The sequence below is a fragment of the Apaloderma vittatum genome, unplaced genomic scaffold, assembly GCF_000703405.1.
Source record: "Apaloderma vittatum isolate BGI_N311 unplaced genomic scaffold, ASM70340v1 scaffold6241, whole genome shotgun sequence".
Lineage (NCBI taxonomy): Eukaryota > Metazoa > Chordata > Aves > Trogoniformes > Trogonidae > Apaloderma > Apaloderma vittatum.
The window spans coordinates 50,184-77,799 of record NW_009699479.1 but is presented as its reverse complement, the minus strand read 5'-3'; the positions used below and the strand labels follow the sequence as shown (position 1 = coordinate 77,799).

The 27,616-nt window shown below is 40.5% G+C and overlaps 1 protein-coding gene across 1 annotated transcript; it reads right to left on the bottom strand.

Moving 5' to 3' along the window:
* Positions 1–835: 835 nt before the first annotated feature.
* LOC104280652 (hormonally up-regulated neu tumor-associated kinase-like) lies at positions 836–16,606 on the bottom strand (the record flags this gene model as incomplete). Its single annotated transcript, XM_009878372.1, has 7 exons — positions 16,367–16,606; positions 15,136–15,428; positions 10,670–10,725; positions 9,401–9,539; positions 4,875–5,002; positions 2,573–2,708; positions 836–1,013 (listed from the first exon to the last, which is right to left on the bottom strand). Coding segments are annotated over exons 1-7 (1,170 nt in total), but the record flags the coding sequence as incomplete, so codon positions are not given.
* Positions 16,607–27,616: the final 11,010 nt, after the last annotated feature.

The window sequence follows — 27,616 nt, the reverse complement described above, 5'->3', positions numbered from 1 at the left end:
ATTTCTAGAGGAGTCAACTGGACCTTCTCAAAATACAGCTTCTCTGGGGCACAGGCTTTGAATGGGAGGCTAATCGGTGATGTGTGTTGTTTTGTAGCTGAAACTTTTCCCATCGCACTTGTGTGTTAGAAGCTGGAGTTTGGCTTCCTGTCTGCCTAGTTTCTGCCTGAAGCAAAATTTTTATGACTGAGCTGTGAACCCCTTAGTGGAAACGGTTGTAAAAGAAAATCTTACAGCCTTTTTAACTAATTGTGGCCTTACTAGTGATTACCATAATTTTCTGAATTTATTTTTAAAATTTCTGTCCCCTCTGATCTCACTCCATGTCCCTCAGTGAGTGAGAGCTGGAGTGTAAGGTTAAGATACAGTGGTAAAAATACATTAAAAAAGATGCTGGAAAAAAGATTTTATGACTTTCACAGCTTTCCACTCCCCCCCCCCCATCCCCCAGCTTTGGATCATGCCCTCATGGATCAGTCAGAAAGGGAAGGGATGGAGAGGTCACTGAGATGCTAATGCTCTTTTTCTCAATGGAAAAGTAATCTTTTATGTAAAACAAAATAACTCTAAATCCCATTACAACCAGCAGCAAGTTTTAAAAAATTAATTAGTCATAAAAAAGGGTGTATTATCTCTGGGGAAAAAAAAAAGAAAGAGTCTTAAAACAGTCACCTCTGAGAGTGTCAGAATGCAGGTTTCCTGAGACTACGCCCAAATCTGCAATTACTGGTTTTGGTGGGTCTTGTGTCTGTTCTATGGAAAACCACCTTTTTCATATGTGCTATGTTCCTCATAAGAATCCAGGGAGCATTTGATGCTTGTCGTAATATCTTACCTGGGCTATTTTGTGGTCTTTCTGATGCCTGAGCAGTTTCTTCAGCAATAAGCAATACAAAGCCATGGCAGGAGAGGGTCTGTTATTTATTAAGACGTTGATAATTTCTGCAAGACTGAACGCCATCGTTTCTGTCATGTAGTTTAAAACAACAGGATTCAATTCACTGTGGCAAAGTCTGAAATATTAGGGAAAAGTATTTAAATACAAATGACGCGTCCAGATACAACATCAGAATTTACAGTAAGTAAACACATTACTTACAGTAAGGACAGCACATTACTTGTAATGTAGCTGGAGTAGACTAAATTGATTGTAGGGGCAAATTACTATACACACTTACTATACACTATAATTACTATACCCACTTACTATACACACAATCCTCTGTCTGGCTACACTGACTTCACTGCTGGGCTGAGGCTCTGTTACTGCATTATTAATATCCTGTTGTTGATATAATTGATCACTCTGAAATGACACCCACCAGGATTAAGATCGAATAATTAAAAGACGGAAAACAGCATTTTCTCATTTTAATTGAATGTGTAAATTTTGGTTCTGAGTACAGCATTCTCAAATGGATTAACAGAGAGATGGTGTATGCACATGTGAGTAAGAAGAAAGCAAGAGCCCCAAAGGCAAGAAAACCTCAAAGGACAAAAAAAAGAAATAGGGGAAATACAGGAGGATTTTTATTTATATGTAAATCAGGTTGTGAAATACAACCAATTATATAATAATGATAATTATTTTACTCACAAGCTTCTTTGAGTAGTCAAGTCTAGTAAAGGCATTTTAGGAATACAATAGCCTTCGATTCTGAGACTCCTAAGACATTTTTTCAAACTTGTCAAACTTCAGTATGAATAGGCACAGACATATCTGAGGAGAGGGAAGGAGGACACAGGTAGAAGCGATGGGCAATTCTCAGAGAAATTAACAATTTAGCCCTGGCTGTGACTGGCACTGGATTGTCTGGATTGTGATAAGAAAACTGCCATGTGTTCTGTACACACCACTGCAAGTGGTGTAGGTTACCTAGGCCAATTTACTATCTTTTTTTTTTTTTTGGTTAGTGTAAGCTATTGACTTTTACGTAACTATCTGGGCACAGGATATTTGACCCATGACTAGCTGCTTTCAACTGTGAGGAAGATATAAAAGGTCCATCACTGAAATTAGATGTTTAAAGACATGCAAAATACACTTTGCAACTTCCCAATATGAAAGATGAGTAACATCTTGAAAGTTGGCAATGTTTATGTGGTGTCATATTGCACGCATCTAGTTCAAACTTTCATAGTAATTTTAAACCATAAAGTGGTTTGCCAAGAAAAAATTGAGAGTAGTTAAGGCCAGTTACAAAGATGGATGAGAACAGACATTATTAGAATAACAAGAACTTCAGTGTAATATAAAAAATATTGTTCCCTCAGGTGGGTATGTGAGACCTAGTTTTGCAGGAAAGGATTAGAAGCACACTGTCTAGGAATTAGTAGCATCAGTGAGGCATGTTGAGAATTTTTTTTGATACAATAAACATAAGCTATTCTACAAGAATGCTTCCTCTTATATAAAATTTATCCATGTTAGGAAAGTTGACATGGTGTTTTCTGAAATAAAATTTTGTCATTTTGGAACGGCTCTGAGCAGATAACAAAAGTCGTAAAACCCCCAGCGCTTTCCCCCAAATCCTGAATTCTCAAGCTAGAAGAGAGATGTGAAAATCGTTACCTGTTCTCAGAGGTAGCAGCATTCAGTGTTTTCCTTGTGAAGCCTTCGTTCAACCATTTATCTTTTATTGCTTCTTTGACTCCAGGCCTCTTATCAGGGTCAGGCTCAAGTAAGGACTGCATGAAGTGTACAGCTCCTGTGCAGTATGCAGATGAGATGGCTTATTCACTAGTAATATCTGATTATTTTAGCAGTGCAAAATGTTTCTTTACCAGAAATGTGGCACTTGCCTTGCTTCTCCATGTTGTAAGAGCCTCAGCTAAAACCCCGTTTCTAGGGCTACCTCTGGACTGCTGAATAAAACAGCTCCGTCTCTCCTCTGAGAGTGCCGTGGTCCCCTGTGGTGATCCTGTTCCTCCAAGGGATGCCTGAGTAGAGTGAGCAGCATGGGCCAAATCATGCTGGGAGGCATGCTGTGGACCTATGGATGCTGCTGTAGATACAGAACTGTACCTCATTTCCTAATTTGCTTGTTTTACCCCAGTAAATGCAGTCTGTGGCATCAGTAGTGAACTCAACGGTGTGCTCACTCAGTATTTGATCAAGGCTCTGAGAAGGGGCACTTCTGCACCAGCTGACTTCCAAGGGCTTACCTTCCTCACATAGAGAAGCTAATAGAGAAGCTAATCTCATTGATAAAACTCTCTGTATCAAGGGAGGGAGATGGACCCACGTGCTCAGACAAATGTTGTACTTTGGCTTCCTGGAGTTGGGAGAGAGAAAGCTCAAGTATTCCTGTATGCCTATCACTCAACTCCAACAGTACATAACATCCCTCTCTCTTTTTTTCTTCATGGGGGAACTCTATCAAATTCTTCCATAGTCCTCAGGGATGGTTTGAAATGAGCAAACCAGCAAGTGAGCATTAAACCGGGAATATACTGCTCCTTTCACTTGCAATCTCCTTCAGAAGAACTTAAATCTAAACTATGCAAAGCTTGTTTACTACTGCTCTCTCACTAAATTCCCAATGGACAAGGGAACAATGGAGTTATCCACAATCTTCCACTAACTGTGTGGGCTTTGTAGAGAAGCAGAGATAATGCATTTATTAGTAGAAGCTATAACAATAGCATAAATAAGAAAAATCAGAAATATAATAAATTGAAGCTATGGAGGGCTTGTAGAAAAAGGAGCTGCTATCTGGCAACCAATCTCCATAGAAAGACAAATGAGAGAAGAATGTACAAACATTCTGGGCAGCTATGGTAGAGATCCTCATACCATTTACTGGGGGAGAAAAAGAAATTGAATCATCACATTATCTCCAGACTAGACACAGCTAGCTTAGTCTGGAACTCTCTGCTGCTTCCCAGAGCTTGGCTGCAGGCAGAGGCTGAAGTAAACCTTGCTTCCTAGGCTCGTTCTTTCCCAAAGTCAGAGCGAGCAAAGCTGCTCAAAACGATGGGGAGAGCTGAACTCATGCCGGGCAAAACATGTCTCATTCTGCTCTGCCTTCTGACTTGGTCGGTGAAGCTGCACGATAACGGCTGTGAGAAGGTGTCCAAGCCTGTGAGAGTCAACAGAGAACATGCTAATCCAGGTGGGAGAGAAAATAGAGACTGAAGCCAGAGGTGTACAGGAATTGTTATAAAGCAACAGAATTTTGTGCTTTGAGGAAGTAAATTTTGGACTGCTAACCCAGAGTGTGTACACACCAACATGACTTCTGGGGTTTAGAGTCATGGGTTGTAATTCAGGCTAGAGCTTTTGACAACTATCTTTCCCAGTTGCCCTAAAAGACTCCATTGAATACCTCATTAAAGACTGTTAGCAAAATTCACTGAAAAATGTATTTCATTTTTTTCTCGTGGAAAAATATGAACAGACCTTTCACAAAAAATAGCTGTCCCATTTCTTTAATTGTCTCACAGTTGTATGTTCTCTCTCTAGCAGAAAGACAAGCACTTCAGGCAGAATTAGCTAAGGTTTTGATAACTGATTTGAGGGAAAAATGGGAAAGAATGCCTGGCTATGACACAAAACGTGGGACATACTAAACATGGCAGTGTTCTCATTTACTGCACAGCTGCTCCACTTTTGTTTAACAATGCACATGTTATTCCTCCTGTAAATAAGAACCAAGAATAGTGGTCGTTTGAAGAGAAAATGTTATTTTCCTACTAGCCCAAGATAAAGAGATCTTACCTAAGGTGCAAAGTACTTATTTCTGAAGGTAAGCGAAGCAACTGGAAAAGGTATCTCTATTTTCAAGAAGATTGCATTATTGCTCAGTTCACTTTATTACGTGGGTTAGACTGTTTATACACCAATACTCTTTATAAAAATTGGACTGCTTTACCAGGGGAGATGTCTGATGGAATAGGGCTGATTTCTCCAACTAACATTTTTTGATGTAGTTGCTTGATATTGAAAGGTTCCACCGTGAAGGGTAATGTGCCGGTTAGCATAGCAAACGTGCTTACACCTCTGTCAAAGAAAAAAGACAAACATCAGAGCTCTGTATAATGCTAATAAATATTTGTTAAAAAATCCCACAAAGCTATGAGTCAGGTTTCAGAAATTTGCCTTTGGTATAAAGAATGAGGTTACAAATTACCTCTAAGCAGCAATTTGTATTGAATACACATTTTTTTCCCCCCTTGTGTAAATGCGATTTTATCTAGAAAAGAATGTTGTGGGAAGTGTGTGTAAAATAGACTGTACAGTGAGTGACTGGAAAGCCTGCAGTGTTGAAAGTGGAAACCTGCTGTTTATTTTTAAAATAAGCTCATTGGAGTGTCAGTGTAGCGTACCCAGCCCGTCGGAATAAAGCACTTCGGTTTGGAGACTGAGTGACAACACAGCGCTGGGACCGATGCAATAGATCCTGTTCCAAATAGTAATTCAGTTGTTCTTGCTTTGCTCAGATTGCAAAATTAGGTGTGACTTATGCCTAGAAGGCATTCGTTTGGTAACAGCTTGCTGTTGGCTAAAGACTTAAAACTTTAACTGTTGCTAGCAATGATCAGCAACCTCTGTGAAGGTTTGCCGTTAAGTGTGGGCAAGTACCAACGGTTGGAAAATTTGCTTTGCTGTCCCGAGTTTGTGGACCAGGTCTCCTGGAACACTCTCCATGGTACTTCCTTGCTCCAGCTGAACTTTGCCACTGCAGCAGCACTTCTTGTCGCCATCCTCTACCATTTCTCTGTTGAACTCAGTCCAGACAGTCATTTTAGGAATTCTGGCAACTCAGATTTAATCAGTTTGGTTCGTACCTTAGCGCAGATGATGACGATGTTATTTGTGACACAGATCTACGCTTGGTGTGCACAACTGGAACCATTTCTTAACATTTTCAGACAGCTGAAAAACCATGAGAAGGTGGTGGCACCATTGCAAAATCATGAGAAGATGGTGGCACCTTTTTCTAATTGTTATGTTGGATTGCGTTTGAAACAGTAACCTATGGATAAAGGGTTTTTATTACTCTCAACTAGAACTAGCTTGCCTCACTTTAACCAGCTAAAACCTGGATATCAGTAGATATCAATGGAAAGAGATGGGCCATTCCAGAGAGATTTGTCACAGCTAGGTTATACAGCTATTTTAGGCTTCAGGTAAGGGTCTCAGGAGGTGAGCTATGTCCCTGCACTGACAATAATGGGACACTAACTACCTGCTATAATCCAGATGCCTGGTTGTTAGATGGCTACATTTAAGTAAGATTAATCTCTTCTAAATTTGCCAAACCTTCCAATAAATCTAGTCCTTGAATGTAATGCTTTCCCTAACATTTCTGATGAATCCTTTGAGTAAAAATGTACAGTCACACCAAGGAAACATACCGCAATGAAACAACGTTGAGTTGACTGAAGTAGCAAGGATTATCATTCTATAAGACATAATTGCAAATGGATTAAATGTACCTAGTGTTGAAGTGAGACGAAGGCCCCTGAATATTCTCTGATGAGTGGAGTAATATGCAATGCAAATGGATCTCTAATGTCATTACAACATTAAATACATTTTTCTTGTCAACGCTGCAAACACTCCCATGCACTTTAAATTGCTGGTGATGATATACATGATTGGTGTTTTAAACTGGCAATAGTTCTTTTCATCAGCCTACGGGATGGGGAAATCCCAAAGGTGTGGGAATTCGGAGAATGGATGGAGCTACCATCCTAAAATCTCTTTTAAAATCTTAGGCACAAATTGTAGCTAGTTACCAGTAATGCACTTAGAGTTAATTGTAGCTGGAACCTGATGGTATGTTAAACTTGGAATTTTATTAGCTATAAGAAACTGCTTCTCTTCTATCCCACTGAACTGTCTAGATTTGTTTGAATACAGCAGCTGTTTCCTCAATTCAGTTGGTGCAGAGAAGCTAATCACTTTCCAGTCATCGAATCTTTAAAATATTATGCACGAAATTCATGATTAGGCAAAACAGGCACTGCTGTTTGCTGCTGCCTCGTAGGAGCCTTAGCTGTATTGCAGTTGAATTTAGTTACTTCTCTGAATGCGCTTTTGACTGAATATGGGTTTCTGGTTCCCAGTGTTCCACACTGTAATGTGTGGGTCAGTCTTGCTGCATAAAGTCATTATTTCTGCACTACACTGAAGTACTTTTCTTCCAGAATCCAGTTGACCTGTAATCCTCTACTTATTTTGTGACAATAGAAGTAACTTATCTTCCTAATTGATATTTTAGTCCATCAGAATTCCCTTTTCCACTATGACAATGTGAACAATTCCGATTTAAATTGTAAATATGTTTTATGCCTAAAATGCAGAATACGTCTGTGTTAAATGCCAAGGGCCATATATAAGTTTTATATAGCCCTTGACTTGTTATGTGATATTTATTAACAGAGTGAGCTCAGTAACAGAGTGAGCTCTTTGCCCTCGTTCAGACATCTGAAATATAAAATAAGTATTATCCTATTTAAGCGCTGTCAGCATCCTCTAGACCTGATTTGTCTGTGTTATGTCTACATAAACTCAGAGTAGCACCTTTGAAACCTAAACTTATACTGAAGTAATTTGGTAGAATTTGTCCCTTCATCCTTAACTTTGTGCACCATTCATACCCTGTAAATTTTGTGTACCATTCATACCCTGTAAATTTAAAGAAAGCTGAGGTTAGGTCAAAACCCTAATATATAATATGTCTGCCAGAAGTAGACATTGAGAGGAATAATGTACATTATATCTTTATGTGTATATAAATCGTCTTTCTCTTTTGAGCATGTAGGGAGCCTAAGCTTCTATTTTAGACATCGGAATCAGATGCATAATGTGTGGGTACCGTCAACCACGTAGAGCAACCTAAACCACTTTGCCCTCTGTGAATACACAGTTTAGTAAAGACTGCTGAGCACTCCTCAAGGAGACTACGCATTCTCGCAGCTGGATGAGCAAGTTGGACATCCCAGTTCAGAGCAGCTCTGTACATCCAGGCCTCCCATTCCTTTTGGCATGTGTCCTGACTGAGGTGGTTTGGATCAAATGCAGCATTGCGTGTCGAGCAGAAGCAGAACACTAAAATCCTTTACATCAATGTCATTGAGGTGTGGGGTGGGAGGTGAAACTTCTAAGCCCAAACGTGTCATTTCTCTTTCAAGCCTTGTGAGCTTTTTGAAATCCACAGGCTTTTATCATTGGCTTCAATAGCTGGATTTTTACCCTGTCACTCGTAGTTAAGACATTGCAAGGAATTATGGCTATAATTGTAAACAGATGAGAGGAATCTGGTTAAAGGTGCATTTGACCAGCCACTGAGTTTTTTAATTTTAATGCTCTAGATGAAGTCTTGGCTTAGTCTGTGTTACTCACGCTCACCTTCTATGCTCGGAACCATACCTGCTAGAAATGAGCTTAAAAATGTCTTCTAGGTGGAACACTCAAACCTGGGCATATTGTTGCTATAAAAACAGCTGAGGAGAGCTGTTATGTGGGCACGTATGTATACACACATACAGATGAACATGAACAGCCTTTGGACAAATGATAAACATGGAGAGCCAGTCTCCTATCCAGATCCATGAAAAACAAAGAATACAAAAATCATTTTCCCACTCCTACCTAGAAAAACTCTCAAAAAAGTAAAACTCCCACAACTTGGCTGCTAGAACTGCAAACTGCAAATGCATCTGAAAAGTCTGAGGTAATTTACGTGAAAAATTATGCTTCTGATCGCACATTCTGTGCTCTTCTTTATTATAAGTTATATATCCTGTAGGTACAATGAATAAGGAAAGTGTGGTCCATTCAGGTTTGTGCCACCTATGAAGTAAATAACTCCATCTTTTTATCATAATCTGCTATAAAGGGGCTGGCTAAGGGATGGATGAAAATCACATTGCTTTGTGATAGCCATATCTTTGGTCTGTGTGTCCCTAAGACTCAATTTTTCTGTTTAGATTTCTTTTGACAAGATATACCTAGATAGAAAATGCCCATTTGTCAATACAGAGCTTCCAAGTCTTCTGATTTTGACAGAAGTTGCTCAGATATCAGCAGAACCTGTGTGCCAGAAGGACAGGAGAGTGGCAGGTGGGGGTCATCTGAGGGTGCTGGTATGTACAAGTTCTGTCTTTTCAGATCTAGATACCCTACCTTCTCCTGAATTCCCTTGCCACAGGATTTTTCCAGAATAGAATGTACATTGATAATTTTTTTTCTCCAGTGTTTTGCAATGGATATGCATTTAAAGATATTCTTAACACCTTTTTTTTTTAATGACAACCCTTCTTTGATACATCTCTGCTTTTGCTGATGATGCCCCAAAGCTGAGTGCCACCAACCCATTTTTATCAGAGTCTTGTCTAAACCATTCAGTGCTGAGAGTATTTTGACAAGCATATTTGTAGGTCTACTCACATGGACCAGACATCCACCTTTGGACCATACTTCCTATGAGCAAGGAGTTCTGGGGCAGCATAAGCTGGGCTTCCACACTGAGTATGTAACAGCTCCTGGGAGAGACCCTTGAACTTTGTGGTATTGCTCAGTCCAAAATCTGACAGTCACAAAAACAAAGAAGTTTTAGTCTCCTCTCAAAACACTTAATCAACTGGCAGAAGAGAGGGGAACAGTGAAAACAGCAGCTGGCTGTAACATCTGTTGGTGTCTCAGCTGTGGGTGCCGTTATGGGCTCAAGTAAAGGTGCCATGAATTAGCAGGGGAGTAACAGTGAAATTCCCCAGCCGTGGGTCTGGCGTGGTTGATTTGGGTTTAGCTCTTTCAGGTTGCCCTGGCTGACTGTGTGCTAGCCCAAGAGCTCAGCTACACAGCTGCATTAGATGGCTTAATGAGCTACCGCATTCGGCCGGTCTGAGTGTGCTGCAGCCCATTGTAAATGTGGGGGAAAATGTGCTAACTTAAGCCTCTCTCTCTGTGCATGTGCATGTGTGCAAGGAGGGGGGAAGTAAAAAGGTGTGATTGTAAAGGACTGGCTGGCTATAAAACAGGGGTGAAGAGTTGGTGCCTTTTTTTCACAGAGGTGTTAAGCTTTTAAAAGTTTGGGAAACACTGGGTTAAACATGTGGCCTCTCTAAGAGTGAGCTTCCCTTGAGGGGATTTTTCTCTGCCGTTTCCATAGAATAAAATTAATGTTTCTCTGAGCTGTGTTAACTGCTTGGTGCAAATTCACTCATTTTTATAAATGTTTGCTTCACAACTCGAGCAAGTTTTCTGTTAGTGACTAAAACATCTTTTATTTTTAAATTTTTAACATATACCAAATGATGAAGTTTCTAGTTGGAGTAATGACTCAACAGAAGTTAACGTGTCCGTACCTGCATTTCACTCCAGAAGATTTATTTCTTTGCCTACAAATCACTTCTGCTAGAAACAGCTTTCTACACATAAAAGCTGTAATTGTTTCTTGCTTCTCCAGCAATACACAAGAGAACACAATAGGCAAAATTGTTTTCCTTGTTCTCCTAAAAATATGTTTTAATTAAAGCTCAAATAAACAAGCTGTTAAGTTATACTTCATAACTTTTATTTATTCTAAAAGCTTGAATGTTTACTGAATAATCACAAGCTCCCTCGTAAAACGTATTTTTTAAATAGTAGCTGAACTGTCACTTAAAGCCACACAAAATAAAAAGCTGAAAAGAAGCTTCACGGGTAACGTGCACCTACCAACAATTTTGATATTGTTGTTCTCATCAAGAAGAAAATTTTCAATTTTTAGGTCCCTGAAATGAAGACAGAAAGCAAACTTTAAGTTTCCTGATGTCCCAGCTGTTTGCAGATAGTTTTTAGCAAAGTTTAATTGAAATAATAACAATAGTTCTGGACAGCTCTGCCTACAATTGTAACAAGATCCTTATTCCTTCCTGAAGTTTTCAGTTGGGAAAATAGAAACTTTCTGTATTTCAGGGAATATTTCATTAGTATATAATTTAAATAGACCATTCATTTTAGGAATCATCACTTCTACTGATATATATAAAAAAACCCTCAAAACCCCAGCATTTATTTCTTCTTTTCAGTAAAAAAGAAAGTTGAAAATACTTGGGCCAGAGGTTTTTTTATCTTTAAAGTATTGAGTACTGCTGAATATTTCTGTTTTCTTTGTGACTAAATTTTGCCCGAGAGATACGAAGGGTGAGAAGGAAACTGCAAGGTGATGCCTGCCATGCTTGTGGAAGAGGGGAAGATGTACTGAAGCTGAGTTGAGGCCAGATAACCCTGAATGTTGAGACATCTCCACAGCAATAATTATGTAAACAGGGTCAACCGGCATTGGCTGTCTATGCAGGAGGATGTAATTCAGAGCTTCAGGAAAAATGCCGTTATGAGTCTCAGGTGTTTACTTGCTTATTGTGGGGATGTTTATATCCTTACAAATTCAAACCAAAAGCCAGAATGTGGCTTCGCTGCGGGGAGCGCCTGAAGTGGCAGCTGAAATCTTCCACAGTGCTGAGAAATCCTCAGCCAGTGCAATTTGGGTGTTGGGAGCCAGCCCAGGAACCTGCATTGCTTTGCCAACCCCCTTCACGGGCTCCCACTTGCTGCTGGGGGGCTTCCCTCAGCTCTGCGGGGAGCATGGTGGGGACAGAGCAAGTTTCAGAAGCGGCTATGGGTACGTGGGTTTCCTTCCCACTTGCTCTGAAGTCATGAAACGCTTTTGTCAGCCCAAAGACTTCAGAGGCTACAGGAGGAAAAACCAGGAGGAGAGATGGGACCAAGATGAACCTGATGGTCCCGATGGGTGGTTTGATGGTATTCTCAGTGGTTCTTGATGGGACAGCATTTCGCTCGAAATCCCCTGCTGCCCCAGGCTGAGAATGGAGTGGAGATGGTTTTAATGAAAACTGTTTAATCCGTTTTAATTTGAATAACATGTTTTCTGGAGTGGCAAATAAGCCGATGCCCAAAAAGCTGAGAGGTATATTTAAGATAACTTTGTTCATAGCCTATCCCTGTGACATCACTCCATGTACTGAAACTGTGTAGTTTAAAACATGTTGGTTTTTGCAGGCCATTGCAAATGTGACATTTCTATCAGATTTAGCACCTCACAGTGCACTCGTCTTTTACTGTGCTACAATTAAAGAATGCTACATTGGATTGCCACAACTGCTGTTCTGTAGGCTGAGTGCTCCCCCAGTTGATAAAAATGTATGCTTTCTTGCCTGAAAAAACTGATAATGGTCACTATTAAAGTAGTGTCAGAAGTTATCATGCATCAAAGATACATTGTTCATTCTTTCCAAAGGAAACTTTCTCAGCAATGTTGTAAATTTAAACAACATCTCATTAATTTCTTCTCATTCCCACAGGGACTTCAGAGAGAGTGCCTAGAGGGCAGTTTCTGATGCTTCTCCAGGCCTTTGGTCCAGTCATGATTTGAAAAGGATATATGAGATTTTTATACAGTAGAAGGGAAAATATCCAGGAAAAATTAGGATCTGTACATACAAGCAAAGTGCTGTCACTTAGCAAGCACCAGTGTTAGTTGGTAGCTGACTGTGTGCTTGTGCTAACCCAATCCAATTGCAAGGTAATGTGATTTAGCTTATATGTCTTTATTTGAGGTATTTAGGCTCCAGTGCATTACCTCACCACTTGGCCACGTCCAGAGCATGCATAAGGATAGTTAGCAGAGCTCAGCTGATGAGTGTTAGCTTGTGAAGCTGTTGAACCTGATCTTGTGCCTGAGCCACCTTATATCTGGCACAGAAAATGCTGTGTGCTGGGAGAACAGGCAAGTGAGTCAATGCTTTGTTTTCTGGATCATTTTGGCAACTGTGGCATCGAAATTAACCGTGATCCGACATGGACAAGAAAAGTACTACCTTTACTGTGAAATTAACTTTAATTTAATCCATAAGGATTTCTTGGATCGGCACTGATTTTAGTGCTGAATAGGAAAAGTAAATTTCAAAAAACAAAATAGCTGTCAAAACATAGCAGAGGTTTTCTGATGGGCGCTATCAAATTGGACTAAAAATAGTTACAAAACTCACCAGTTTTTCATATGTGTTATTAAGATAATGAAAAATACTGTTTTTCTGAGGTATATCTCAGGGTTAAAAATCAGGAATACCTGTAAGACACTTACAAGCCAAAGCAAATTTTTAAGATTATCATTTAGGAATGAGACTTTGCAATCACCAGGCACCTCTATCCTAGTAAAATAAAGGGGTTCCAGGCATAGAATGATAGAATGGCCTAGGTTAGAAGGGACTTCAGGGATTATCTAACCCAACCTCCCTGCCACGGGCAGGTATACCCATAGACCCAAGCATTGGCACACAGTTCTCCATCTCATGAATTATGATATTCAGTGCAATTTTACCAGCTCTCTCCCCATCGAGCAGCAGATCTTCCCAACACGCAGCTTGAGAACTCTCCTTTCCAAAGAGTTGAAATTTTGCTCAGTGCTTAGATGACAAAATCAGATTGACTTTGTGAGGTAACTTTCCTATTTCTGTGCTCATCTTTCTGGAAACATTGACTCCTTCTTTTCAGAAGAGGATACACCCACAATTATCCTCATCAGTTGAAACTCTGCAGCGAGTTGCTGTAGATCACTGCAGCTGGATCGGAACAGAAAAGCCTTTCCAGATCCTTCTCAGTCTGCTTCTGGTATGAGCTCCAGGCCACAGCTCTGAATCGCAAAGCTAGCAGCAGGTCATGAGTTGAGCTACCACTGACAAAACCTATGTCTGCAGCCTAGCAAGGCTGCTGGGGTCCTGCTGGACCATGCAACTTCATAAACCCTATGACAATGTGCTTGAGAGCCAGGGATGAATTTTCCTTTGGCTAAGGGGGTTTACTCATAAAATGAGTCTCTGGAGGAGCTCACACCACTTCGCACCTGGCTGCTCTCAGGGCGTGCAGCAGAATTCTCTCTCACAAAACTTTCCCAGCAAAACATTACCAACAGAGGATAAAAGTAAGGGAAGAAGTCAGGCTACTCCTCTGCTTACTGGGAAGAGTTGTTTCCAAGCAAACAGAAGGGAAGAGGGTTTAAGAAATCAATGAGAAATGTTGTCATGGGAAGAACATAAATGTTATGGTCATGAGCACTGAGGAAATGCTGTGAAATAGATTAGTTAGAAAACCAGCAAGTCAGAGATGTCAGCCTGGACTAACTGGGTGAAGCCCCTTGGGTTTATTTTCTGTTTGTTTTTTTTTGTTCATATGCTTAAATTCTCTAGGTCACATACTGATTCTTTCTTGTTCATTTCTTATTAATTAATAAATGCAATAAAATTAAGTGCTGGAATGCAAGCATTTCAAGTCATGAAGCATTTGTAAATGCTGAGCCATCATGTTCACAGCTTATTCGTTTCATGACTGCTTTAAAGATACAGTCAACTGGATTACTTGGTAGGTCCTGGAGGCTTTCTTGATGTGTGTGTTTACCATTTAAAATTAAAGATCTGACTCACCATGAATTATTAAGCAAAACAGAAAAACAGTGGGAAAAAATGCTTTTTGCCTATTCTCCCACCCAAAATGTAAGTCCCTGTTCTGCTGCTCTTGGCATATTCATCGAGATTCACAGTGGAAGAAGATCAGCTCTCCTTGCATGGGCTGCTGAAGTTCCTCTAGCAGTGTATGAAATCATGATCTGCCCCTGTAACGCAAATTCATGCAAAAATGCAGTGTAGAAGGTCAGCAACCTTCTACAGCCACAGACCTGGACCTGCAGGACTACATTCTCTATGCAAGCAGCGAGCTGAGATTCCTCAGTCTTCTGCCCTGAGTGCTGTGTGGTTATTTCAATATGTTGTGGCTAACCAAATGAAATCACTATTTATATGCATAGCCATACTGAAATATTTGAATTAGATACATGTTCGTCACCAGCTACTTCTGAGATAACAGTGGTGAAGTATTGATTTGTTGCACTCATCAGCTCCTCTCCTTGGACTTTACTTCGCAGGGAGTATATAATGGCTTATCTTCTACCACCATTAAGGGTAAAACGCTTATATTAAAGTATTTTACATGGGCTGAGAGAACATAGTCTCTTTTGCAATCCCTGTTTCTACAAGTGAAAATTAAAGCTTTCTTGGTGAAGAAGAGCTCTCCATATTCTTGCACATTTTCTTTTCTTACTGTTGTTTGTAAGGAGGGAAACGTCTTACCTGTGAACAATTCCCTGGCAATGCAGGTGCTCTACTGCAGACAGAATTTGTCTGGTGTATCTCCTTACTTCACTTTCTGCCAGTCTCTTTTTGTCACAAATTCTGTCCAGGAGGTCCCCGCCAAGGCACAGCTCCATCACCATGTAATAGGAGTTGTCAGTCTCCAAGGTCTCATATAGCTGAACAACGTTGGGGTGCTTAATCATCTGGTGTATCCGTGGCTCACGCTTCATGTTTTTTAAAACATAGGAATCCTGCTTAGCTTTTCTCTTGTCAATGACTTTCATGGCTACCTAAATTGCAAGGATATATGCAAATTGGCAACAAGTTTTGCAAAGCAGATTAATTTTCAAAAGGATAGGGAGTAAGCTGACATCTGGGAGAAGCTGTTTTTGACACGGTGTTGATAATCAGTATCACAGAGGAATATGTTCCTGATGGAAGAATACACATTTTATTTCTCTTAAAGGCTAAAACAGAAGGGCTGAAGTCTGTCATATCTATCCCTCTGATTGCACTAATAAATAGGCATATATGAAATGTTGTCAAATGCAAAAAAATCCCTACATGCTTGACTGCATGACATCTTTTTTTTTTCTAATGTGCTCTCTTCTGATGTGGTCTAAAAGCCACTCAGGATACTGGCTGTCTTGAGCTGGAATTAGTCTCTGCAGTTTGGGAAGCTGGTCAGCCAGTGAAGCTGCTGAAGCCACAAGAAAAGTAAAATTCAAAAACCCACTTGATAGTAATCCATCTTTCCACAGTTATGTCTAGTGGTACATTATTTTGTCCTGACTGAGTTGGGACGTAACAGATGTTACTTGTGTCCTGCCATATAAACGGAGTAGCTGGCCTTTCAGTAAGTGTTGTCCATAGCTTTAAAGGTCAGATATGTGACACTAATTACTCAATGAGGATTATCAGGAAAAGCAGATCTGAAAATATCCTTATGCCATCATCCGGTTCTCTTTTAGCAGGAGGATATCTTTGTTGTCTATATTGTTTTATAATTGTGAAAACAGTTGCATTCAATACATATTCACACATGTGACTGATTATACATGAGCAATAAACTCAATTTATGAGGTTAATTTATGAGGATAAGGTTTGGAGGATAATTCACTGAGTAGATTGTGGTTTGTGGAGTAAATGGTCTGAAATTTTCTGGCATAAGTTAGTGTGAGGTTACTTGCAATTCCTAGTGTGTGGTACCCTCTCATTACGAGCTTACCTTCTCCCCCGTGGGGATGTGCAGCCCCTCCATCACCTTGGCAAAGGAGCCCTTGTTGATCATCTTGCCTACAAGATAATTTCCAACTTGTTTGGAGTGAGGGAAAGTCTTCCCAGTCTCTTGGGGCATCTTGTTAAAGCAAGCAGGTATTTTTATATGCTTTAAATTTTTCTCCCATTCTGGTAATATCCCGTCCACGTTGCCAGTATCTGTCATTTTGTCATCCAAGCCTGTCTTCATCGTTGTGGTCATCCCTGGAGACTCAGATTTGCATTGCTACGTTCCAGATGTAGCTTCTGATTTACAGCAGATCCAGGTATTAAGTCTATACATCTCGTGGTGCAAGTGCCATCCTGCTGATCACAGAGCAGCTAATCCTCTCCCTCCGAGACTCCGTGTTTGTCACTGATCTCTAGCTTGAGCACACGGATCTGCTCAAGCAGAACCAAGTGGGAGATTATTAACCTAACTCGATACACCATGTCAGTTAATGCCCCGGAGCTGCCAAGTCAGATGACATATAATCCCAGCATTAGCCTGAAATATACGGCTTTCTTCCTTCTACAATACTTCCCTAACACATACTCAGTGCCAGTTGCACCAAGCTAAACTGAACCAACAGTTTTCCTGGCATGCAAAGGCAACAGTTTATTCTAAAAACATTGCAGTAACGTGAGTGCAAAGCTCAGTTACGTACCTGCTGCTGTGCAAGTATTTACACATTTGCTGTGTAAAACATAAATACATACATACTTGTAGCACATTTAAGTCCCAGGACCCTGGCCTGAGCCTAGGTCTTTCAAAGATACCTTGAATTTCCTGGGACTTGAGCCCTGTTCTATAAAATGTAGCAGTGTGTGTGAGTGTAGGTGTGTGAGAATTTTCCTTCTTATAGCAATAACTGATAAAAAGAAGAAAAGAGGAGAACTTTTTTTCTACAGCTGTTATCTATCTGCATCTGTATCTGTCTTCATAACATGGGTTCTTTCCAAAGTCACAGAGAGAGAAAAGAGCCTTTTCAGAGAGCGCTTTCACATACCTGCAATTTGAGCTGGGAGTTGCCATCTCTCTCCAGTGGCTACAGTGGAATCTTAGGGACCTAAAGCCAGAACTTAATGCGATGACAAACCCTTTCTCCACCCTTCGTCCCTTGGAGTTGAACAATAAACGGTCTCCTGCTTGCCTGATTTGACTTGTGAAGCTCATGAAGGGCAAAAATTTGCCAGGGTGAGTGAAAATGGGAAGGAAATTTTTTAAAAACAGTGTTTAAAATCTGTAATGGATTCACTATATGCTTTGCATTTCAAACTCCTGTGGGCAAGTTCAATGTATTGCCATCTGCATGCAGCTGCTTGCAGGCACAGGGCAATCCTTTGCCTTTTAGTATCTAAGTAAAAGATAAAGTCTCACTTAAGCTGAGCAGGTTTTCTCTTTATAACATACTCAGTTGTCACACTTTGAACTTTGTCAGTTGCCCAGCTGAAATGGGACTTTGCTAACTCTTTTCTATTCCTTGCACAAAGAGAGAAACAAAGGAGACATGGTTTTCTGAGGGAAGAACGAGGAAATTCTCCCTGATTTGTGCTTATTATTTGCTCTGCCTCTTTCTCATCTCCCTAAACCACTGTTCATCAACTTTCCCACTAAACCCAAAAAACTAAAAATGAGGGGAATCACCGTATGGAACAACCCCCCCATATTTCTAGCACATTTCAGAAGAAAAGAAAAAAACTCTTTAAAAATATAACAAACATTTAAAACATGATAGCTAGCTGAGTTAACTATTGCTATTTTTGGGAAAGGTCCCAGCCTGACACCTTGAAAAATGTCAGAAAGTTTCCAAATACCTTTCAAAGTAATTTTTTGGCACAGTGGACGATTAAAGAAAGGAACGCGGGGCAGAAGCAGCAGAAGAGAGTCCATCTCTGTGTTGAGTCCACGACTACTGATCACAAGTCAAATGAAGCTGAAGTCCTGGAGGAAAAGGGAGCCCTTTGCCAGCGCTAGTGATGTCTCTGCTCTGTGCACCCCTGCAACATGAAAGAAGTGTGAGAAGAGACCAAATAAAGCGAATCTCTGAGAGAACAGAGGTGCCAATAAGGAACAGTCTCCAGCAAGGAAGAAGGGTTAGTTCTGTAGAAGGAATGACCACCTTTACAGCTTCAATAAAACAAACAGCCCTCCTCCCCAAACAAGTCCTGAGGCGTATTTTTACCACTTTGATTTCATTCAAGGGTGGTCAGAGGGGAGGCAGTTCTGCTTTCTTGAGAAATGAAAAAAACCCAAAACAACAAAAACACAGATCTGAAGAAGGTAAACAGTTTTCCTATCAGCAATTGAAAGAAATAGTAGGGGTTTTATATAGCTTGGACACTAATTCCATTTTTGCAAAGACAAATTCTGCTTTATCACTCCATATTCTTAGTACCTTTCCAGGGAAACTGAAATGAAAACATTTCTCATGATGTCTGTGCTACTGATCCAGAAAATATAAGGCCATGTGCGTGTATGAGTTAACTTTATGTGAAAGCCAGTCTAGTTAAACAACCTCATTATTTTCAGCAGAAATAAAACATCACAAGGAGGAATTTGTCACTTTGCAGCCACCATCTTGTATTTCCTCCTGCCTGTAGCTGTATCCAAAGCTCTCCTTGTCTCATATTAGAGATGAGGCACCATGGTTTCTGGATTTGCCAGAGAAAAATGAAGCCTTGGCTTAATGAAAGGCAGGGTTTTACTTCTTGGGGTAATTCTTTTTGAAGTCCTAATTTATACTCTTGGGAATACTGCAAGTTTTGCAAGATCCAGTGTGAAATTTTTCAAAAGCGCCAAAACGTCAAGATTCTCAAACCTGTGAAGTCCCACTGATTTGACTCCAGAGTTTCCTTGAAGCTTAGCTTTCTGGGATTGCAGAGCATGTGTCCTACCTATAGATGTACTTTCTGGAGGCAGCAAGGGCAGGCTGACCCACTGAGGCTATGTGTTGTGGTACGGGAGCAATGTGTGGTGGGCTGGGAGATGAAGTTTATTAGTCAGGGGTCAGCATCTCTGCTGAATACGGGTCTCATTAGCTGGGAGGCAGCATCCTTCTCTGAGGACACAAGCCAGCATCATCTCCTTCTGGACTGATATTCTCGTAGGGAGTACATGTATGCAGAACTGGTGAAAACATCTCTTTTTCCAAGAATGGCGCTTTAATAAACATGTATTCTTAAGTGCTTTGGCAACTCTCCCCACTCCCTTGACTTTTGACTTTCCCACTAACTGCTGCCGTCTGCTGCTCAAAGTACTAATGGTGCTGGCTTAGGTCCTGAGCTTGGCCTGCACTGGAGGACTTGAAGGTTGCAAACAGTTCATATTTCCACATGGCTTAAGTTACCTGGGTGTAGAGTGTAAGTTCAGCAGCTCCTTCTAAGACCAAAAGCTTTTCAAGTTTCATGCTGAGAAGTGGGGATTTCCTTTTCAGAGAAGGAAATCCAATATGGCGGCATCTAAATGTGGTGAATGGAGCAAATAAAGGAAAAAAAAATAATAGTTTGAAGACACGGTAGGAGGAATCTCATCTAAATAGCAACCTCACAGTCTGTGTCATAATAACTCAGACCCTGGAACCACTTCAGTCTGTGTTTTACAACATACCTAAGACAAGCCCTTATTGCGCTGTAACACCTGCCGTATTGTAAGTTATTTCTGACTTCGCTTATGCTTTTTGGCAGCCATGGAGTTTACTTTAGAAGTTACTGCATGTGAAAGTTCAGCAGCTTTTTTTGCAGGATTTACTTAATGCCACGTGCTAAGGGGTTAAGAAGGCATGTGCTCAAGGGTGGGCCAGATTCTCCTCCTAGAATGGTGGAAATCAGGGATTACTCTCAGGTAAGCAAATGCTTACTGGATTTTCAAAAAAAGTTTCTCATGGATGTGAATATTTATTTTCAGATTACTTTCCATTTCTAGGGAAGAAATCTTGCCTCATTTATTAATTGTACATGAGTACTGATTCATGATATATTTTATGTGGAGTATTTATGCCAGACCTGTATTTCCTCCAAATAAGGATCTCTTCTTTTTCAGACATATTGGCAACTTTGGCCTGGTAACCCTTACTTGATTCCTTGAGGTAGCTTTTGTAGTTTCATTCACTTTTTAGTATTTTGTCTGATTCTTGAATGTATATAAGAATATCAAGACCAAAAAACATCTATATTGGATCAAACTTTGAGCAGGGCCAAAACCAGATACCTAGCATGTCAGGTGAAGCCTGTGTGGTACCTCTCATGAGTAGATGTCCATTGATTTTATGTTTAAACCAAATATATTCTTATTTGTTATGCTATGATGAGATGTAGCAGTCCTTCATGTGTGTGGGCTAGATACAGGAATGGCAGAAGTATCTCAGCAATCCACTTACAATTTGACTTGAAGGAAATAGTGATGGGAGAAACAACAATAATTTCCCAAACTCAAATCACCAAAAATGCCCACAGATTATATTTATATTAATCTTTTGGAAACTGAACTCACATTCTGCTCTTTTCACAAAGACATTAAGAATTTGTGGTCAGAAGTGTGAAGTGGCTTCAGATTGCTGATAAAAGCAAAGACTTTCAAAGATTTTGCTGAAACTGGAATTCTTTTCCTGTTATATCAATTTGCCCTTTTCTGTTTAAAAATTGCTCTAAAGGCCAAAATAACACTTTCAGCTTTTTTCCCCACACCATAAACATCTAGTGCAGATCGTGAAGAGGTGGATTTATTGGTTAGTTTGTTGGGGTTTTTTTTGTGTTTGGGACAAGATACTCACCAAGATAACCACAAATGCAACAGCATGTGGATTGTTTTACTTGTTTATCTATAGCCTGATGAAGGACCAAATTGTTATTCACTCAGAAATGGGGTATTGTTAGGGTTATTTATTCACTTTTTGATCTCTTTGGCATCTCCATCTGACTTTGGTGGGCTCGAGTTTGAGAATAAGACAGCTTAACTTAATCATTTACAATTAGATGTCCTCGTGAGCGCCAGTAGAAGGACTCAATTGCCTAATCTTAGGAATTTAGCAATATTTGAATTGCCCAGAGTTATGCCACCAGCTTTCAGCTTCCATTCAGGACAGACACAGGTATGCCTGGGGCCCCGTGTCTGATCTGCCAGCCCCATGAGGGTGTCCTGAATACCACAGAGCATCTCAAGTGACACTAGACATCTGCATTAGTCAATTGGAATGAACTCTCGTTGACAAGATAAGGATAAGAGAAATCACTCCCAAGGCTTCTCCAACTGTACTAGGATCTCCACGGAATGCAATGGTTGCTCTGACCCTCCTCTTGGCCATAGACACCAGCTTGTAAATGTTTCCAGTTTTGATCTCAGACTGGAACCATTCCTCGGTGTACAGTGTGTGTGTGTATGAAGATAATTCTCTGTCCCTGATAACGTGTAAATTTAAAAAAGGCTTTTATCACTGCAGCATCGTATATAACACTTTGATTCTTAACAGCTTGATGACTTCAGGAGACAAAGTTGTATTGCTGGAGCTATTCATTGAGTAGATAAAGTCAGATCTCATGATTACTTTTCTTCATTAATGCCTTTTGGAAAAGGAAAGATATGCTCATTTTTTTGTGAGTTTGTCTTTATTGAACTCAGGGGAAATCAACAGTATAAAATTGTAATTCTTAATGGACTGAACTTAGAATGAACTCTCTTTTTTGTCATTTTTTTGTTGTTTGTTTTATATTTGCTTTACTGCTCTGAGTATAAGAAAGTGATAGTATTATTGTCTGGAGCCAGTTGCAATCGGCAAATTTTTTCTCCCCTAAAAGTCTCAGTATAGGCCTGATACTGTCCTTGTTCAAGTCAATGAAAAACTACCTCTCACTAGAATGGGAGCAGAGTCATACCGATAAATAGTCCTGAAATCCCACTGAAGATGGGTGGAGATCATACCATTCCCTAATACACTTTAATACAAACATATGTTGGGCCTTCAATTAATAATGATCACTGGAGACCAAGAGAATGGTGGACAATTACAAAGAAATAGTTTCTTAGACATTTTGCTTGTGTTCAGAGGTTTAATATACTGCTGGCAGCAAAGAGGCAAATGGGAGCTGTTAGTCTGTATGACTGTGATATTTCTTCTTATTTTCCTTCTCTATCCTCACCATCCAGAGCTTCCAAGCATGCAGTACCATGTAGGAGTGGTACCCTCTGTCCAGTGCCCAAGATCACTGACATACTGAACATGTAAAGGTCACAAACTGTACAAGATCAATGTGTAGTTTTGTGAGGCCAAGAATACAAAATGTTATGTTGCAGCATCCATGCTTTTGGTTGTCCATCTACCAGCTGAAGAAACTGAGTTCTGTATTGAATTTCATTTTCCATTTGCTGATTTATCTTTTGCAAGCAACGTAATATGCTCCTTGCAGGTTACCTTTATACAGTGGCGTTGTTTCAAGGCCAGCTGGCCACCATGTGCACCGTCATTGATCACAGGGAAAAGTGGAAGCTAAAGAGACCTGTATCTTTGCAGGTCACACAATTTCTGTGTGGGTGAATTCCCTGTTATAATCTTGCAATTTGATAGCTGGTGCTCTGGTGATAGCCAAGCTTCTCCAGAGGTACATTTTTTCAGACAAATTGGAGTCTAGTTCCTCGTACCTGGCTGAAGTGTGAGCAGGTAGGAGAAAGTGGGAATCCTTGATCTTACTGACACCTGGTTCCTGCAGTGGGAAAAGAGTGTGCATCTTTTGAGTTTTCTTCTTATTGAAGCATTAATCAGTTTTGAGGGAGACAGCTCTTATTGTGACACTTGTTCTTCCTTTTGGATGAGGAGAGATGTAAATACTGTCTGTGTGATTTAGTGAAAACATAATACCCCAGATGAGCAGTGTGTGACTTGCATAGTGGAAACCAAGCCCTCTGTGAAAGTTGTGGAGGAATCCATGTAACATGTTCTTTTCCTGCCCCCAAAAGCTAGAGTTTAATAATCTGCTCTTGACTATCCTCATTTTCCATAGCTTTCCTGATGACAAGTTTACAGATGAAAGAGAATCTTTTGCAGAGCCACAACCCTCTCCTTTCCTTTCAGGATGCTCAGCATGGCTTGCCCAAAGGTGCAGCATCAGCTATCTGAGAATCCAGTGTCATGTGTCACAAAATCATGAAATAGATGAGTTTGGGAAGAACCTCTCGAGGCCATCTTGTCCAACTCCTGCTGGTCAAGCAGGGTCAACCAGAGTATGTTGCTGAGGACTGTGTTCAGTGGGGTTTTGAAGATCTCCAAGGATGGAAATTCCACAACCTCACTGGGCAACCTGCCCCAGTGCTCGGTCACCCTCACAATTAATCAGTGTTTCCTGATGCTCAGAGGGAACCCCCTGTGTTTCAGTTTTTGTTCATTTACATTTGTCACTGGATACCACTGAGAAGAGTCTGGGGACGCCAGAATAAGAGCCAGAACTCCAGATGCATCTCACCAGAGTGGAGTAGGGAGGAAGGATCTCCTTCCTTGACCTGCTGGTAAAGCTCCCACTCATGCAGCTTGGGAGGCAGTTGGCAGCAAGGATGAATTACACATCATGGTCACACATACATTGTGGCTGCCTCAAGGGCAGAATCAAGAACTGCCATTCTGATTTCATCTTCATTGTTTTTTTAAGTATTTTTTTCAGTGTCCTGAACAGGGATGAATTGGACAAAGAGGATAAGAATAACATCAGAGGAGTGAGTGTGCAACACCAGTTTAGGCTGGGATAAGTAGGGACACAAGGATATCTTTGAAGGTACTGACTCAGTGCCAGTAAAGGAAGGCAATCACTGCCAACTCTCAGTTGCTACTTGAGAAAAAACTCCATTAAGAGATTAAGCCAGAACTAAACTTTTGCCGTTTAACAAGGAAATAAAAGGTATAAAAAAATGTAAACTCCCACAACAGACTTGTGAAGATCAGGTAAAAAATTGGGAATCACTGTAGGATGAATGGTCATGACTATTGTAAGTTGAAGAGCCTAGGCAACCATCCATACAGGGTATACTCAAGGAATAGACCCTTTTACTTGCTTTTTTGAGGCACTTTATATTTTGGCTTGTATACTTCCTTAAGACAATTATAAAATTTGATGTCATGAGTCTGAGAGAAAGATTTCTTTGGTGGGAGATAAGGTAAACAAAAATAGTGGGGCTTTTTCAGCAAGTCGTAACTTTCTAGAAATATTTCTACTTTTTAATTAATTAACCAGTATTTTTATTACTAAAGGCTCAAGTTTTCAGGAGGTACTGTAGAAAGAAGTTCAAGACCTGCCAGAACTGCAAAAGTTTGGCATAATTTATTCAGCGTATGTACTAATTTCTCAGCAGCTGCTAAGTCAAGGATATCTGCAAGGTATCTAGATAATGTGAATGCAGTAAATCTCTGATCAAGTGGCATCCCAATGGGAAGACTTCGAACTGAGAAAAGAAATGTGTTGCAGGGTAGTGTTTATGACATCCCATTGTCTGATGGCAGGCATCCCTACAGGAGCAGCTGCTGAAATTGAAGAAAGTGAAAGAAGAATCACAACCTTCAGCACAGTGGAACTGTGCCCAACACATCCGGAGGTCAGAGGGTTGTGTGGCCCCAGAATAAAAACTGAAATCCTGGTCCTGCTCTGCCAGTGGATGAAAATGGCACTAAGAAGAATGTAAATGTGGGCAAACTTGGTGCAAATGGTAATCAGGTGCAACGTGTCTCAGACTGTACAATTCTTCTTTCAGAGGTTTTGTTTGCTATGTAAGATTTCACCAAATTAGCTACTGTTACCAGTACAGATCTCAACCTGAGTAGCCACTATTGACTGTCATTTGTGAGACAGGAACAAGCTTAGATTTTTTAAATGAAACAATTTTTCAGTATACAAATATTAAACTGATGTTTCATGAGAATGTACCAATTCTGATGAGAATGATTTCTCTGCTCCGGGATGGAATTTGGTCTGAAATGAGAGTTTATAGGATGAAGAAAATAACAATTTGATGACTAAAACTTTTATATGGACTGTTGAAGACTCCGACCTCCTGAGCCCTCCAGAGTCCTCTGGCACCTAGAAAAATGTTTTAACAGCAACCATGGGGAAGCTGCCCCACTTCTGTATGAGTGAAGGTTCATCAAGACAGAAAAGGCTTAACTGGATTACTGACTCATTGTTTAGTGTATTGTCTTGGATATAAAAACAGCTGGAAATGGAAGGATTTGAACTTCAGTTTTTCTTGTCCCAGCCCAACTAGTGGCTATTGTGTTGGTCTTCTCCTTGAGGTCTGCTCTTTTCATGGACAAGATTTCAGGGAGTTGGTGGCATTCTAATGCAGAATGAGATAGTTTTGTTTTCCACTGCCTTGAATAAGCCTTATGAGGTGAGAAAACCATCTCCTGCTCAGTTCTGATGAGCCTAAGCCACATACTGGCCAGATCTTAATCCCCCGAGGTAAGACATAAGCCTCCCATTGACTCCACTGGTAGAGGATGGTTTCTTAGTAATCTACTGTCCAGGAGAAAAATGGCAATTTTTTTTTTTTTTCCTAATTATCTAGGACTTAAGAGAAGAGCGGGCTGCTCTAGGGAAGTGTGTCTTCCTGAAAAGAGATTCTACAAACACATCCAAAATTGAAACTCGATTAAAGCGGTACAAAAGTTAGATGTCAGGGAGAGGGTCCCACTGCATTTTGGGTTGACGGCTGGACTTGATGATCTTAGAGGTCTTTTCCAATCTTACTAATTCTGTGATTCTATGATTAAGGCTAAGTCAGGCTGTGTTGCCCTTCCCTGTTTCCTAAACACAGTCTGTAGAACACAACCTCCATGGAGGTCTCCATCTCTTACTTGTCTTGGCATGTCTTTCTCACAGGCTCCCCTGTAACCTACTCTAACCTCCATATGCATGGCCTTGAAATTTCTGAACAACATTAAATTGTAAAAAAATAAACAAAAAAAGATGAACCCATTCTCTATTTATCTTATCTGGGCTTTCCCTCTTAACACTTTTCCATTGAATTGATTAGGTTTTGAATTTAAAAGAAAGAATAGCAAATAGAAACCATGTTTCCATGAGAGTTGTTTTATTTATTTATTTAAATTTACAGCTGCAGACTTTGTACTGACAAAGTGAGCAACAGAAATGAACTGGAGAGTAAGGTGTATTGTGCAGCCCAAAGACAAGCTGTCAGGTTTAAAACTGACCTGGGATTTTTTGTACCGTAACAATACACTGAGACTATGACAAGGCTTCCCATTTTCAGAAATAGCTACAAGAAGGACAAGGAGATAAAACCTTTTTCTACTTACGAACCTATGCAGAATGCAGTTTGTCCTGCCTTTGGGTTCTCATTCCTCTGTAGGTCAATAAATGAAGTAACGCATCAATACCAGATAGCAAAGGATCTCTGCAAAGGAGAGCTCCCTCCTGTGGGTTTCTCTCTTGCCGTAAGGAGCGTTTGATCCGGGTCTGCTGTCATAAAAGATAAGAGCTACTTTGTTGTCTTTGGGGATTTTGATTTACAAACTAGAATTTACGTTAGGTTTTGGTTCATTCATTCCTTTGTTAAAAGGTTTGCTTTCTGGTGGGGAATAGCAAACTGAGAAGTAAAAAGTTGGAGCGTTTGTAGCAACTTTGTCTTTGAACAGGCACTGCAATAGGCAGTGTTATGCTGGCAGGTGAAAGGCAAATGAGGGCAGAACGATCACTCCTGAAAGACTTCCTTGTGTTAACAGTGTTTGCCGGGACCGGGCTTTGTTAAATCGATACCGGATGCAGGATTTGGAAGTGGTCAATACTCCTCATGCCTCATCAGATGGCCCCCTCTGCATGGCCTCCAGAAAGAGCCAGGGAGCAGTGTGGGGTGAGTGCAGGGCTGCCTGCGGAGCCGTGGGCAGCAGCATCTTCTCTGTTAAACTACAAGACTAGATTTTTCTGACAGTCAGCAAGGTAATTCCCTGATGATTAGGAATACGCCCTGGGAAATATCTGGTGCGGCTTGGTGGGTCTCCAGGCTTTTTTGCGTATGCATGTCGTTTTTGCTTCCTAAAACGCCTTCCCTCAGTAGATCTGGAGCTGTGTTTGATCCCCAGCCCTTTATTGGGAATAAACCACCACCTCCGCGAATAAATCCCCTGCGCTCTGGGTTTTCCTCCAGGGTGGACGCTGCCACAAGAGGGAGCGAGCGCAGCTGCCGGGGCACAGCAGAAGGCACACTTTAAAAAAAAACAAAAAACAC